This window comes from Chinchilla lanigera, unplaced genomic scaffold (genome assembly GCF_000276665.1).
Source record: "Chinchilla lanigera isolate Chin_1 unplaced genomic scaffold, ChiLan1.0 scaffold00019, whole genome shotgun sequence".
Lineage (NCBI taxonomy): Eukaryota > Metazoa > Chordata > Mammalia > Rodentia > Chinchillidae > Chinchilla > Chinchilla lanigera.
The window spans coordinates 2,430,671-2,442,834 of NW_004955420.1; the positions used below are offsets into that span (position 1 = coordinate 2,430,671).

A 12,164-nucleotide genomic window follows, 5' to 3' on the forward strand; every position below is an offset into this window, starting at 1 on the left:
TTGCCAAAGGATTTAAATCTAGAGTGCACAGAGAACCTCTCGCAAGTTAACAAAGTTGAACAAATTGAAAGTGAGCAGAAGACTTGTCCATCTCTGCACAAGAGAAGTTATATGAATGACCAATAAGCACATGAAAAGACATGCAGCATCATTCCTACGAGGTACCTGTCATACCCACCAGAATAACAGAAATACAAAGACTGACAGTAAAAGATGCTGGTGAGGATGAGGAACAACTCAAAGACTGTCATAGTTGGCTGCTGCAAGTGCAAAGTGATTTCAAAGGCTATTTCTTGTGAAGTTACTGACCTAGCATTTCCAGTCCCAGATATTTGCTAAAGAAAAATGAAAACTTTAGTCCTCAAAGATTTTTACAGGAATATTCATAGCATTCTTATTGTGTAAAACCTCCAAACTGGAACAACCCAAATGCTTATCTAAAAGAAAATGGATGACATGAGGTATACTATAGTCATACACAGTGCTGTAGACAGTGATGAAAGGAGCGACTACTAATGGCCTCTGTCAGTAACATGGGTGAGTCCTGTAGGCATGAGAGACTGTACACTGTGTGATTCCATTGGAACAGGCAGAACAGACTACAGAACGAAAAATCAAGAGTTTTCACTCTTGGAGGAGGGATGTGGGGTATCTTGGGGCAGGACTATGTGTCAAAAAATGGTCCAATCAAAAACTTTACATTTATTGTTTGTGCAATTGTTTTTCACTTTTTTAGTTTAAAAATGTCAATTTGTTCGGGGGACAAACAACATAGAGCTATTTGTATTAAGGCCTCTTCTGACTGACAGCCTAAATTACTAAAATTTGGCTATATATGTCTTTTATCAGTTAAAATATCAACAGCATTTCTAGTCCATGCCCTGCTTCTTCCTATTGAAGTGAGAGTCACTGTATGGTATATTGTACTTCATTAAAAGTGAGTTGGAATGCCTCTTCTTACGGATGAAATCCAGACTGGGAGAAACACTTCTTTATATAATATTTATTGTTATGGAGTGAATTTAAACCAAGCCTGTATCCACCAGACTCCTGATATTATATGATGGTCACTGTAGAGAACACAGAGTTATAATTAATTAACTAACACTGTCCCTCGTCTTGCAGGTGTACAAGGGAGAAGAAGCCACATTCCAAATCTCAGGCCTCCAGACCAACACGGACTACCGCTTCCGCGTGTGTGCGTGTCGGCGCTGTTTAGACACCTCTCAGGAGCTAAGCGGAGCTTTCAGCCCCTCTGCAGCTTTTGTATTGCAACGAAGTGAGGTCATGCTTACAGGGGACATGGGGAGCTTAGACGATCCCAAAATGAAGAGCATGATGCCTACTGACGAACAGTTTGCAGCCCTCATTGTGCTTGGCTTTGCAACTTTGTCCATCTTATTTGCCTTTATATTACAGTACTTCTTAATGAAGTAAACAACCCCAACAAAACTAGAGGTATGAATTTAATTAATGCTACACATTTTAATACACACATTTATTCAGATACTCCCCTTTTTAGCCCTTTTGTTCTTTGATTTATATACTTCTCTTGTTTTACAGATTTAGCTAGGAAAAAAATGTCAGTGTTTTGGTGCACCTTTTTGAAATGCAAAACTAGGAAGAGGTTAAACTGGATTTTTAAAAAAAAGAAGAAGGAGAAGAAAAGCAAATCAGATGCCAGAAACTAGCTTTCTTATGTTTTCTTTTAAGTTTCCCAATTTGCCTTTATTCTATTTTCACTGATAGGTCTTTTACAAGCCTTTGATATTTTTTCATGTTACAGTTTAGTAATTTATATATATTCACCAGTCACTTCTTTTGTCTTGATCATCTATATCTGTAAACAGAATCACTGTGTGTGTAGTTACAGGGCTAGGATTTTGATGTTGTCAGAGTATGACCACACAGCAACGACATACAGGAGATGTCTTCACTCAGATAAGGCTGCCCTAAACCATTTTGTCACCCAGTTATTTAACTCTGTTTAGCTCATTAAATCAAAATGTGTACTTTAATCTGAAATGTTTTAATAATCTGTATTTCTTACGATTTTAACACAATGAGCTGCCTGTATAAGAAATCAAGTAACCAAAATCCACCTATAAATTATGGAGCATTGTAGATTTTACCACATCGATTCATAGCAGTAACTTTAAGAGGGCATTGTGCAATAGTTAGTTGTTTCCTTGTTCAGCTATTTTAAAGCTGCTTTAACTTGTTTGTCTGTCTTTGTATATAACTACTCCTAATCTAATCACTAGAGTTATTATATTCTGTTACATTTGATCAGAATTATATGACAAAAACTGGTGACAGTTTAGTGCCTCTGCCCATCGTTCGTGATTTACACTAATGTGAGCAGTCTCCTTACATGCCAGCTCATTAGTTTTGAAAGATTTGCCTTTAGGCTGTTCTTTGAGGTATCAATGAAGTGATTGTATTTCAATACTTTAATTCGGTGCCCAGAATATTAATGTTACAGCAGATGAAAACTGTTAAAACCCAAAAGGGAGTCATCTGAATTTGTAGTTCCTGTTTCTGTGGGGTTAATCTGGCCATGTGTGGAATGGGAATGGTATTTGGTAATAAGCACAGGGTGTTTGGGGGTTAAGGAGCCTAGATTCTCTCCCTGGATCTGTCACTAACTTGCTGCGTGACCTGAACACGTCACTTTACCTCTCTGTGCCTCAGTTTTCCCATGCATGAAAAATAAAATGAAATAAAATGGGGATTCTAATGTTTGTAAGTGCTTTGAGATCTTTGATCAACAGGTGCTATTGGAGTGTAAAGCGTTACTCTTGCATGTTTATTTTGACTCATGAGATAATCAATTTTAACCCAAAGTCATTGGATTATTTATATGAAGTCCATAATGTTCAAGTACCTCAGGGACACTTAAGAGTTGGAGGTGCACATATATTCCAAAAGGGTGCAGCAGACACAGCATACCCCTGCTTCTGTTTTTTTGTATATTTTTGCTACTCAGTTTTTCTTGATCATAGCTATTTTGTGCTTGGTCTATGTTGTCTAAGATGCAGTAAGTATCCTGTACTAGCTTATAATATTCCCATACCAAAGTCATGGGGAAACCAACATTATTTTGTTTTTGGTTTATTTATACTATATTCTGCATACAGTACTTTAAATGCCAATTACAGTGCAATCTTTATTTATTGTAAAAAAATTTTAAATGTACTTATGTACTAATTTTCCCTTGTAGCATGTTATTTTTTATGTGTTTATACTTTTGTAATTTTAGGTCAGTCTTGTTCCTGGCAACATCTGTAGTATTATTAACCTTCTGACATTTTCTTGTGTTTTCAAAGATCAGAGCATCTAGTGCATTAAATGCCAAAAAAAAAAGAAATCCATTGTCAGAGATTGAAAGGTTTACATTTACCCAAAAAATCATAATCATCTCTTGAAAGAGTGCTAAAATCAACGAGTTATTCTGTGTGCCTATATCGATGTAGTAAGTCTAGAGAGTTTTGTATTTTGTTATTGACTACAATTAGTTTAGCCTTGCAAATTGATGGCATCAAGGTAAATATATTTTTGCCAAAGTTCTGGCCTTCCAAAACTCATCCCTTGAATTTACATATGTGATATAACCCACCATGACATAACATCTTCAATTTTTAAGATAATTTCATTGAAGTGTTTTGAGGGAAAAGGCATTTTTTTAAGCAATGAGAGTTCAACTGAGAAAAATACCCTTTTTGCAAGGGAAACACTTTTTTAACACACTTCAGAACTGCTGCTATAAAGAAATTCTCTGAATTAGTTGAATTTTTTTTAAAGAAAGTGATACCTTAGGCCAAAATTGCTGTGAATAGTTGATCTTTAGAGATTTTTCTACCCTGTCTTTAACCACCAGAAGCTGAAGTGTGTGAAATACAAGCTGACAGCACTTTATTTTATTGCTCTCCATTAGATATTCATCATAATCCCTTCAGTCAGAAAATTATTACTCTGTGGCACTGTTTTGTATCACAAATTTGTATATGGGATATTGGTATAGAACTATATATATTGCCATACACATGAACAATAAAATAAAGTGTTACATTAACCTTATCTCTTTGCCCTTTTGCAATATGTAGGAATGAATGAGAGGCTTTCTGATGCTCTGACACTTCTCTGTATGTCAAACTCAAACCCAATGCAAGAAATTCCAGTCATGTTGAAAAAAGAAACTGCCCTTTGTCCTCAAAGAAGTTGTTTAAAAAGAAAATGTTTTTTAAAGATTTTTTTCATATTATCTGCCTTGTTCTTATCAACTTGAAGTGTTGGCATTTTCTAACCTTGTTTTGTTGGCTACAGTAATTCAGTATTCATGTCAAAATTTGAAAAGTGCCCTAATTGAATGCGTTTGAATGTTATCCTTGCACAGTTCTTTAAATTAAAAGACAAAATGTTTTACCTCACTGTTGGACATACATTCCAAGCTTTTCAACTTTAGGAGAAAAAAAATAATCATATGTTTTCCTGTATTGTAAATTTTAGACTATTTCATATGCATTGTATTAAAACTGCCATATCAATTTTAATGTATAGATTTTGCAAATATTATGCTATATGTAATACCTAACTGTATCTGTAGTGTATATGTAATATATTTATGCCCAATAAATGTTTTAATTCTTTCTGATGTAAGTAGGGTTTTTCATGAATAGGGTTGCTTTTGTTGTTGTTGTTCTTTCTAAATACTTAAACCACATCCTCAGAAGTTGCCAATTCAGATGCCGTTAGAGGCAGGCAGGTGGCATGGTACGTGATGCTTGCTGTGCCATCCAAAGGAACGCAGCACCTCACCTCCTGCTGGTTGAGGTCTTGCAGGACTGCCAGCCACAATCATGTATGCTGATATTTCAAAAGGAGATAGAAGTCCAGCTTTCTCCTTCCAGGCTCACTAAAACGTGATTGCGGACTGTAGAGGCCCGTGGACTGTCACACGTTACAGTCAGTGTGGACAGCATACCTCTTTGCCAAATGTTTTGTCTGTATGCAGAGCTCAGGGGGCCAGCTCTGCCTCTGTTCTCCCTTGACTGCCTCAGGCACGTTATTCTCCTTGCTCCTCCAGGTCTCATTCAGCAGCAACAACAACAACAGCAATAAGGCATAGTGTTCCTACTGTGACTGACCTCATCATGAATGGTTAGATTGTGTTGTTAGGAACGAACTCTCTCTCTCTCTTTCTCTCACTCTGACAGAAAAATTGTATGGAAAAAACAAATTGTTAATAACTCAAAGCTCACTTTCTAATCTAGTATGTGCCTGTAATCCCAGCTACTTGGTAGGCTGAGGCAGGAGAATTGTGAATTCAAGCCTAGACTGACAGATTTGTTTGGAGACCCCTATATCTCCCCCGAGAAAAGCTTACTTGTTATAGAAAGAATGGTAGTCATACTTGAGGGTAACAAATTGAACACACTTCAGATTTCGCATGCATCTGACACTCTACTGAAAATGTGAAGGAATTTTTTGGTTTTAATCACAGCTCCCCTCAAGACTTGGAAGAATGGAAAAGAAGTTATTATTAGCACCCAAGTTTTGGAAATTAGACCAGAGAAAGCCAAATTCTAATTTAGGTAGAGGGGAATTTAATTTTTCAGTTCTTGGGGCAGGATACCATGAAAGCTCAAAAATTGATAGGACGTGTTGTTTTTGGACTGATGGTATAAGGGAAAGGTGCACTTTCTACTGGTTGAAGCTGTTTAAAATGCACTTAGGTCCATAAAATCCCTCCTCTCTTTTTTTAAAGTTGTTCCTGTAGCACACTTACAGAGTGTAGAAGTGTACCCTCAGGAGTAGGTTAAAGCAGAACGTCTCTAAACTGAGACACAGTTGAGAATGAAGATGCCATAACAAAAGGATTTTATACACAGAGTCATGCAGGAGAATGTTAGAGGGAGTCTAACCTGAAGAACATCATGGACCAAAAAGAAAGATCAAAAGTGCTCAGTGAAATGCTTCACCCAGAGCACCTGCTGTTGGTACTTTCCACTGCACATTATCACTTCTGGGGGCCCTTCAGAGTCCCTGTACTCTCCACTAAAGAAATGAGCGTTGCTGGAGCCCCATTGCTTTCTTTAAAGCTCCCCTCAAGTGATTCCAGTATGCAGCCCAGATTGAGTGCCCCTGCTGTAAAGGGAAATCTTAGTCAACAGTCCCATCTCAGCTTTCTTGTTCTCCATCTTAATCGAGGGCACCCGGACATCTCATGAAAGCTTCTGGCACGAATGAAAAGCTCAGATCAGCAACGTGGAAGAATCAGAGTATGGGGAGAAGCTCCAGAAAAACATGGTTATCTCCGGAGATGAGATATTTATACCCAGTGTAAGGCATCTACAAAATGGGAATAGAACTGACAAGACTTGAACAAGAAAATGTTCTGGAAATTGAAATTGTGTTGGAGAGTTGGAAGCTGGAGTAAGCAAATACTACAAAAAGAGCAAGGACCAAATCAAGATACCCAATATCCACATATTAGGCTCTCACAGAAGAAAATGGAGGAGAGGAAATCATCAAACGTGAGTTTCCAGAAAGAGAAGGCACTAGGAGCGCATCGTGATGAGGAAAGCAGGAATTCAGCCAAGGCAGGCCATCTTGAAATCTCCAAATATTTGGGCAAAGGAAAAACCCCAAAGTGTAGGGAAGCTGGTCACTGGAAGGACTGGAATCAAGAGTAACTGTAGACTTCTCCATCGCAACACTGGAAGTCAGATGCCAGTGAAGCAGTTACTTCAAGATTTTGAAAGAAGTAGATTTCCTACCTCAATCAGTCAGTGGTAAAAAAAAATACATCCTCACAAATGCAAAATCTAACAGATTTACTTCCCATACACTTTCCCAGGAAGCTTCTGGAAGACATGCTTTTCCCTGTGTGTGAATGAAGGAGGAAGCATTGAGGATTCCACCTCCAGTACTTTTCATTCAAGTTGGAAGCTGGTTCTTTGGCACGAAAGGATTGAAATAACTTTCACTTTCTTACCGTCTGTCTAACTCAGTTTGCTCTGTTATGACCATGAAATGACCCTTTAAGCAAGCTTTTCAGGATGTCTTGCTTTGGTCTAAGTAAAACTAACAAATACCAGTGATGCCTTTTAAAAAACATTCTTACCTCAATTGCTATATCATTAAATGTCCCAAAAGCTGAGAAGAATGTGTACATGAGGAGGATGTCTCATTTTAACTCAGCTGTATATAGCATATTATCTGACACATAGAAACCAACAAAGGTTTTCCTGATGGGAAGAAGTTTGTGTAGCAGGGATGTAAGCCATAGATTTTATTTTGGTCTATAACTTTTTGCTACTGTTGTGTTATTTTTAGGTACAATATTTTCATTTTTAATAGAAATAGTTGTCAATGTTTTAAAATGTGAAAACTTCTCATCAAATATTGGAATTAAAGGTTCTATTGAAATTTAGAAGGCCTGACAATTCAGTCTCATGGAGATAATTAGTAGAGAGGAATAGTGGATACCGTTGTTGATTGAGGGATTTGATCAGCAGTTGGCCACATTTCTAGCTAAGTCCTCAGCCTGGAGATGGGGGAGTTTTTTTGTAACATGAAGATATCTCCTTGTACCCATGTCTCTGTCAAAAGTGAGAAAACACGGGGCACAGTGTCCACACTGGAGCAAGTATGTCCGTAAGTCCATTTCTCCATGAGAACAGCAGAACAGCAAAACAAAATGCCCAATCAGCTTTTTCAGAACTCTGCAAGTCAACCAAAGGTTGTTGGTTTTCTGTCCAACCAAGTTATAAGAGGAATATAATTACAATAAATAAACTTTCTTGTGTGTGTAAGCTATTGAATGTATAGGCTTTGTACTGTAGCAGGGCTTAATAACATGAGAATACATTTTTTTTTATACAAGATTATTTTAAGTGGCACATGTCTTAACATTTTAAATTTTGTGGGTTTTTTCATCTGTATTAAGGAAAAAATGTATCTGGCTTAGGGGGGAAAAACAGGTAAGATTAGAGTAGACATTTAAGTTTATAAAAGAAACAGGTTAATAGTGCAGATGCTACTCAGATCTGATAAATCATAGGGATGAAAAACAGGACCAAAGATAGAGAGACATGCATCTTGGACTGCTACCTCTTGAAATACAGATTGGTGCAATGCAGCACATTTATAGCGCTTGCATTCTTTTCCCCAGGTGAAGTGTTCTGTTTTAAGACAGAATGGAAGAGGGAGTGGGAATAAAAGTGAGGGTCCGTGTAGAGCTAAGTTAGAGCACTTCCTACTGAGTTTTGGTTGCGTGCCAACCACCTGACCTGTGATCGCATTCATGTCACCTAACCACTCTAGCTGTGAGGATGTCTGTCCCTCTGAACACGGGGTGCTGAAAAAGCTTCGGGAGAGCATGTTAAGTAAGTGTTAATGGAGGATTCAAGCCTGACTCTAATTAATTTCTGAGGCCATGAACTTTACCCCTATGATGTGCTGCCTGCCCAAAAAAACCCTCCAGAATGATTTCTGTTGTCATTGCAGTTGCAACGGTGGTACCAGCCTTGAACTTTATTTCATATGGTGGTATACAAGTAATTTTAAACACATTAAAAGACCAGGCGCTGTAATCTTGACCATCAAGCTTGAGTCCATCCCCTCACTCACATACTGTCCCTTCCTGATGAAAGAAAAGGCACTAAGTATGCTCACCAAGTCAGCTGAGGCATCCATGAATTCTTGCTAGGTTTCCCCCAAAGGGTCCCTGGTACCCTAGAAATAGACCTATTTTCACACGTGCCCACCCTCAGGTCTCAGCTTTGTAGCAATGGCAAGCCCTTCAGAACAAGGCAGGATTTTCTTTCCTGCTGGCAGCAGTTTTCTCACGAGCATATTCTAAGTATCATTCCAGGACAACTTACTCAGTTTGCTCAAGCAGAGGAAAGATCAGTGTTTTTACTATGGCCACAATGGAAAATAGACTTTGTTATTTTTAAAATATGGAGTATTTGTATAACCTTGCCAAGGGTGAGTTGCTGGGCATAGGGGAAAAAAACTGTAAGAAATGGAAAGGAAAAAGCTTGACACACAACTCATTAAAACTGGAGAAAATAATTGCACAACATTGTTGGTAAAGAGCTACTATGTCCAAGTAGTAAAAGCACCTATACAGAAACCACCCAATTTTTCTCTTAAGAAATGGGCAAAACAATTTAGTTTATTGAAGTAATATAAATTAGAAAAAAATCAGGAGAATTAATGTTTAACCTTGGTATATATTAGGAAAATTAAACTCAAAAATATTTAGCCCTTTGGCAAAAAAATTAGAAGTCCAGTGTCTTATATTGGAGAAGGTATGGGGAAATAATCATTTCTCTCTGGGAAGACAAACTACAAAATGACATTTGGAAGATAATACAGAAATATTACAACTTAAAGTGAACATAAGTTTAAGCAGTCTCATATTTAAATTTTTTTTAAAATGCACTTGTATGTAAGGATATATGTGCAATGATGTTTATTTTTATTGGCATATATTTGCAGTATTTAATACTGTGATCCCTCACCTATTGCGGGAGTTACATTCCAGAGACCCCCACGATAGCTGAAAATCCACGAAGTAGTGGCGATAAATTTATTTTATTATTTATATACATTTTAAAGCTTTATAAACCCTTCCCAGACTCCTGTAAGCCTTTCCCACCCCCATAAACACTTCATATGCTCTTAAACATCTTCTACACTCTTAAACCTACGTAATTTTACCAACATGTAAAATTCTGGATGGGTACTCAATGTGAAGTGGACAAGGAGAGATGCTGAACGTATGGGCACAGCGCGGAAGAGCAGACAGACCAGTGCTACGGTCACTGAACCCGTCAGAGCCCAGGGTACAGAACACAGTGCTGTGGTTGGTCACCTTCCATTCCATCAGCCAATAGCGTGCCGTGTACACGCACATTGGCAAACTTGTGCAAGCAGTAGTGATGTACAGCGCTTCCATTGTGTACAGTGCAGTATTCATCCACTGATGAAATACATACTGTATTTTATTTTGATTTAATATTCTTTTAATATGTTTGAATTAACTTTTTATATTGTTCTAAATTTCTTAGGCAAAAATTGCAATCATAAATATTAAATAAATACCTGTATACCGCAAAATCCTGCAATTAGGTGAAAACTCTGCACTACAGGTTTTTAAAAACCCACGATACAGTGAAGCCACAATGAGTGAACTGCAGTATAGCAAGTTCTATGTGATGACTGTATTTGTCAAAGAGAATTAGTACATGTGGGTACTATACCTTGATCAGGTGTTTATTTCAGCCCCACTTATCAAAGTGATTTTAACATCCACCAGTAGAGTAGTGCATTTCTAATATTGACTTTTAGGGACTGTGAAAAATGAATTAATATTTCAAGACAACTATAGATCAACATTCCTTATGAATACAGATGCAAAAATCTTCAACAAAATACCAGCAAAGAGAATCTAGCAACATACAAAAAGATTATAAATCATGATAAATGCATATAGGCCAGAATTATAAGATTGGTTTAGTATGTGAAAAGTAGTCAATGTAATTAATAGAATAAAGGACAAAAACAATGTAATCATCCCCGTGCACATGTTGAAAGCATTTGACAAAAGCCAGCAATTTTTCATCATAAAAATACTCAACAAAACAGGAATAGACGGGTTCTTCGTTAACCTGATAAGTACTACACAAAGCTCTCAGCAAACTATACTTAATTTAAAATCAAAAGCCTTTCTCTGTAAGATCAGGAATAAATCTGGGATGTTCATTCTTGCTGTTTCTATTTGACATGGTGCTGAAGCTTCTAATGAGGTTAATTAGGCTATAAAAAGCAAAAGGGCTGGGGATGTAGCTTAGTGGTAGGGCATATACTTACCATGTTCAAGGCCTGGAATTCAGCCTTAAGCACTACCAAGAGTGGAAGAAAAACTACTCGAACAATCTAGCCTGGAAGCAAGGAAATAAAATATTTCTTTTAGTGTGATCATTTATGTAGAAAATCTTAATTCACAAAAAACCTATTAGTGCTAACAAGTTTAATAATATTGCAGGATATAGGTCAATATAAAAATTACATTTCTATACATTCAATAAAATGAAAATTAAATTACATAGATTATTTTGTTTATGATAGAATAAATTTTGCAAAAGAAATGCAAGATTGGTACACTGAAAACCATAAAGCATAGATAAAAGAAATTAAAGACCTAAATAAAAGAGATGTTCATATATTAGAAGTCTTATAATTCTTAAAATCTTCAAAAATCGATCATCAGATTTAATGCAATCACTATGAAAATGCCAGATGCCTTTTTTTGTTTTTTAATTGACATTCTGATTTTGAAGTCCTTGTGGATATTCAGGAGCCTCGGGTTTGTTAAAACAATCTTGTCAAGGAAAAAATAGTAAGGTAGGAAGACTCCTACTCCTAATTTCAAAACTTAAAAACTATAATAAGATAATCTGACACGAGGATAGAAATTTAGATAAATGGACTAGAATTTAGAGTTCAGAAATAAACTCAATTTCAGTTCAACTTCTTGTTGCTGTGAATCTGACCCAGGGATGCTCTTTCACTAGATCCCTAGCCCTTTTTTTTTTTTTTTTTTTTTTTTTTTTTTTGTCTTTTTGAGACAAGGTCTCACTATGCAGTTCAGGCTGGCCTTGAGCTCATTTTGTAGCCCAGGCTGGCCTTGAACTCACAACAATCCTCCTGACTTAGCCTCCTGAGTGCTGGGATTACAGGCCACCACGCCCAGCCTCCTCTTTCATTTTTTTATTTTGAACCAAGTTGAGGGGAATGTGAAGTGATGCCACTCTTTTGGAAAATAGAATTCTTCAAAAAGTTAAACATACAATTACTGCATGGCCCTGCAATTCCTATTCTAGGTTTGTGTATACCCATGAGAAATGATAACACAGGTCCCTATGGAACTTAATGTTCATAACAGCGTTATTCATAACCCAATGTCCATCAGCAGATGGATGGATAAACATTTATGAATAAGTGTACCTTATATGACATAATGCCAGTACATGCCATAACAAGGTTGAACCTTGAAAACATGCCAATGGAAAGAATCTAAACACAAAAGACTACATTCTGTTTATAGAAATTGTCTGCAACAGGCAAATCTATAGAGACAAAAGTTAGCG

General features: G+C 36.9%; 1 protein-coding gene across 2 annotated transcripts in view; it reads left to right on the forward strand.

Moving 5' to 3' along the window:
* Fndc3b (fibronectin type III domain containing 3B) overlaps positions 1-4,654 on the forward strand; it is a 261,521-nt gene extending 256,867 nt beyond the window's left edge. For both annotated transcript variants that reach the window (XM_013513455.1, XM_005383007.2), the window contains one exon: positions 1,126-4,654. In XM_013513455.1, the coding sequence (XP_013368909.1) occupies positions 1,126-1,437 (312 nt within the window). In that variant the 3' untranslated portion in view covers positions 1,438-4,654. The remainder of the gene's footprint in view (positions 1-1,125) is intronic.
* Positions 4,655-12,164: the final 7,510 nt, after the last annotated feature.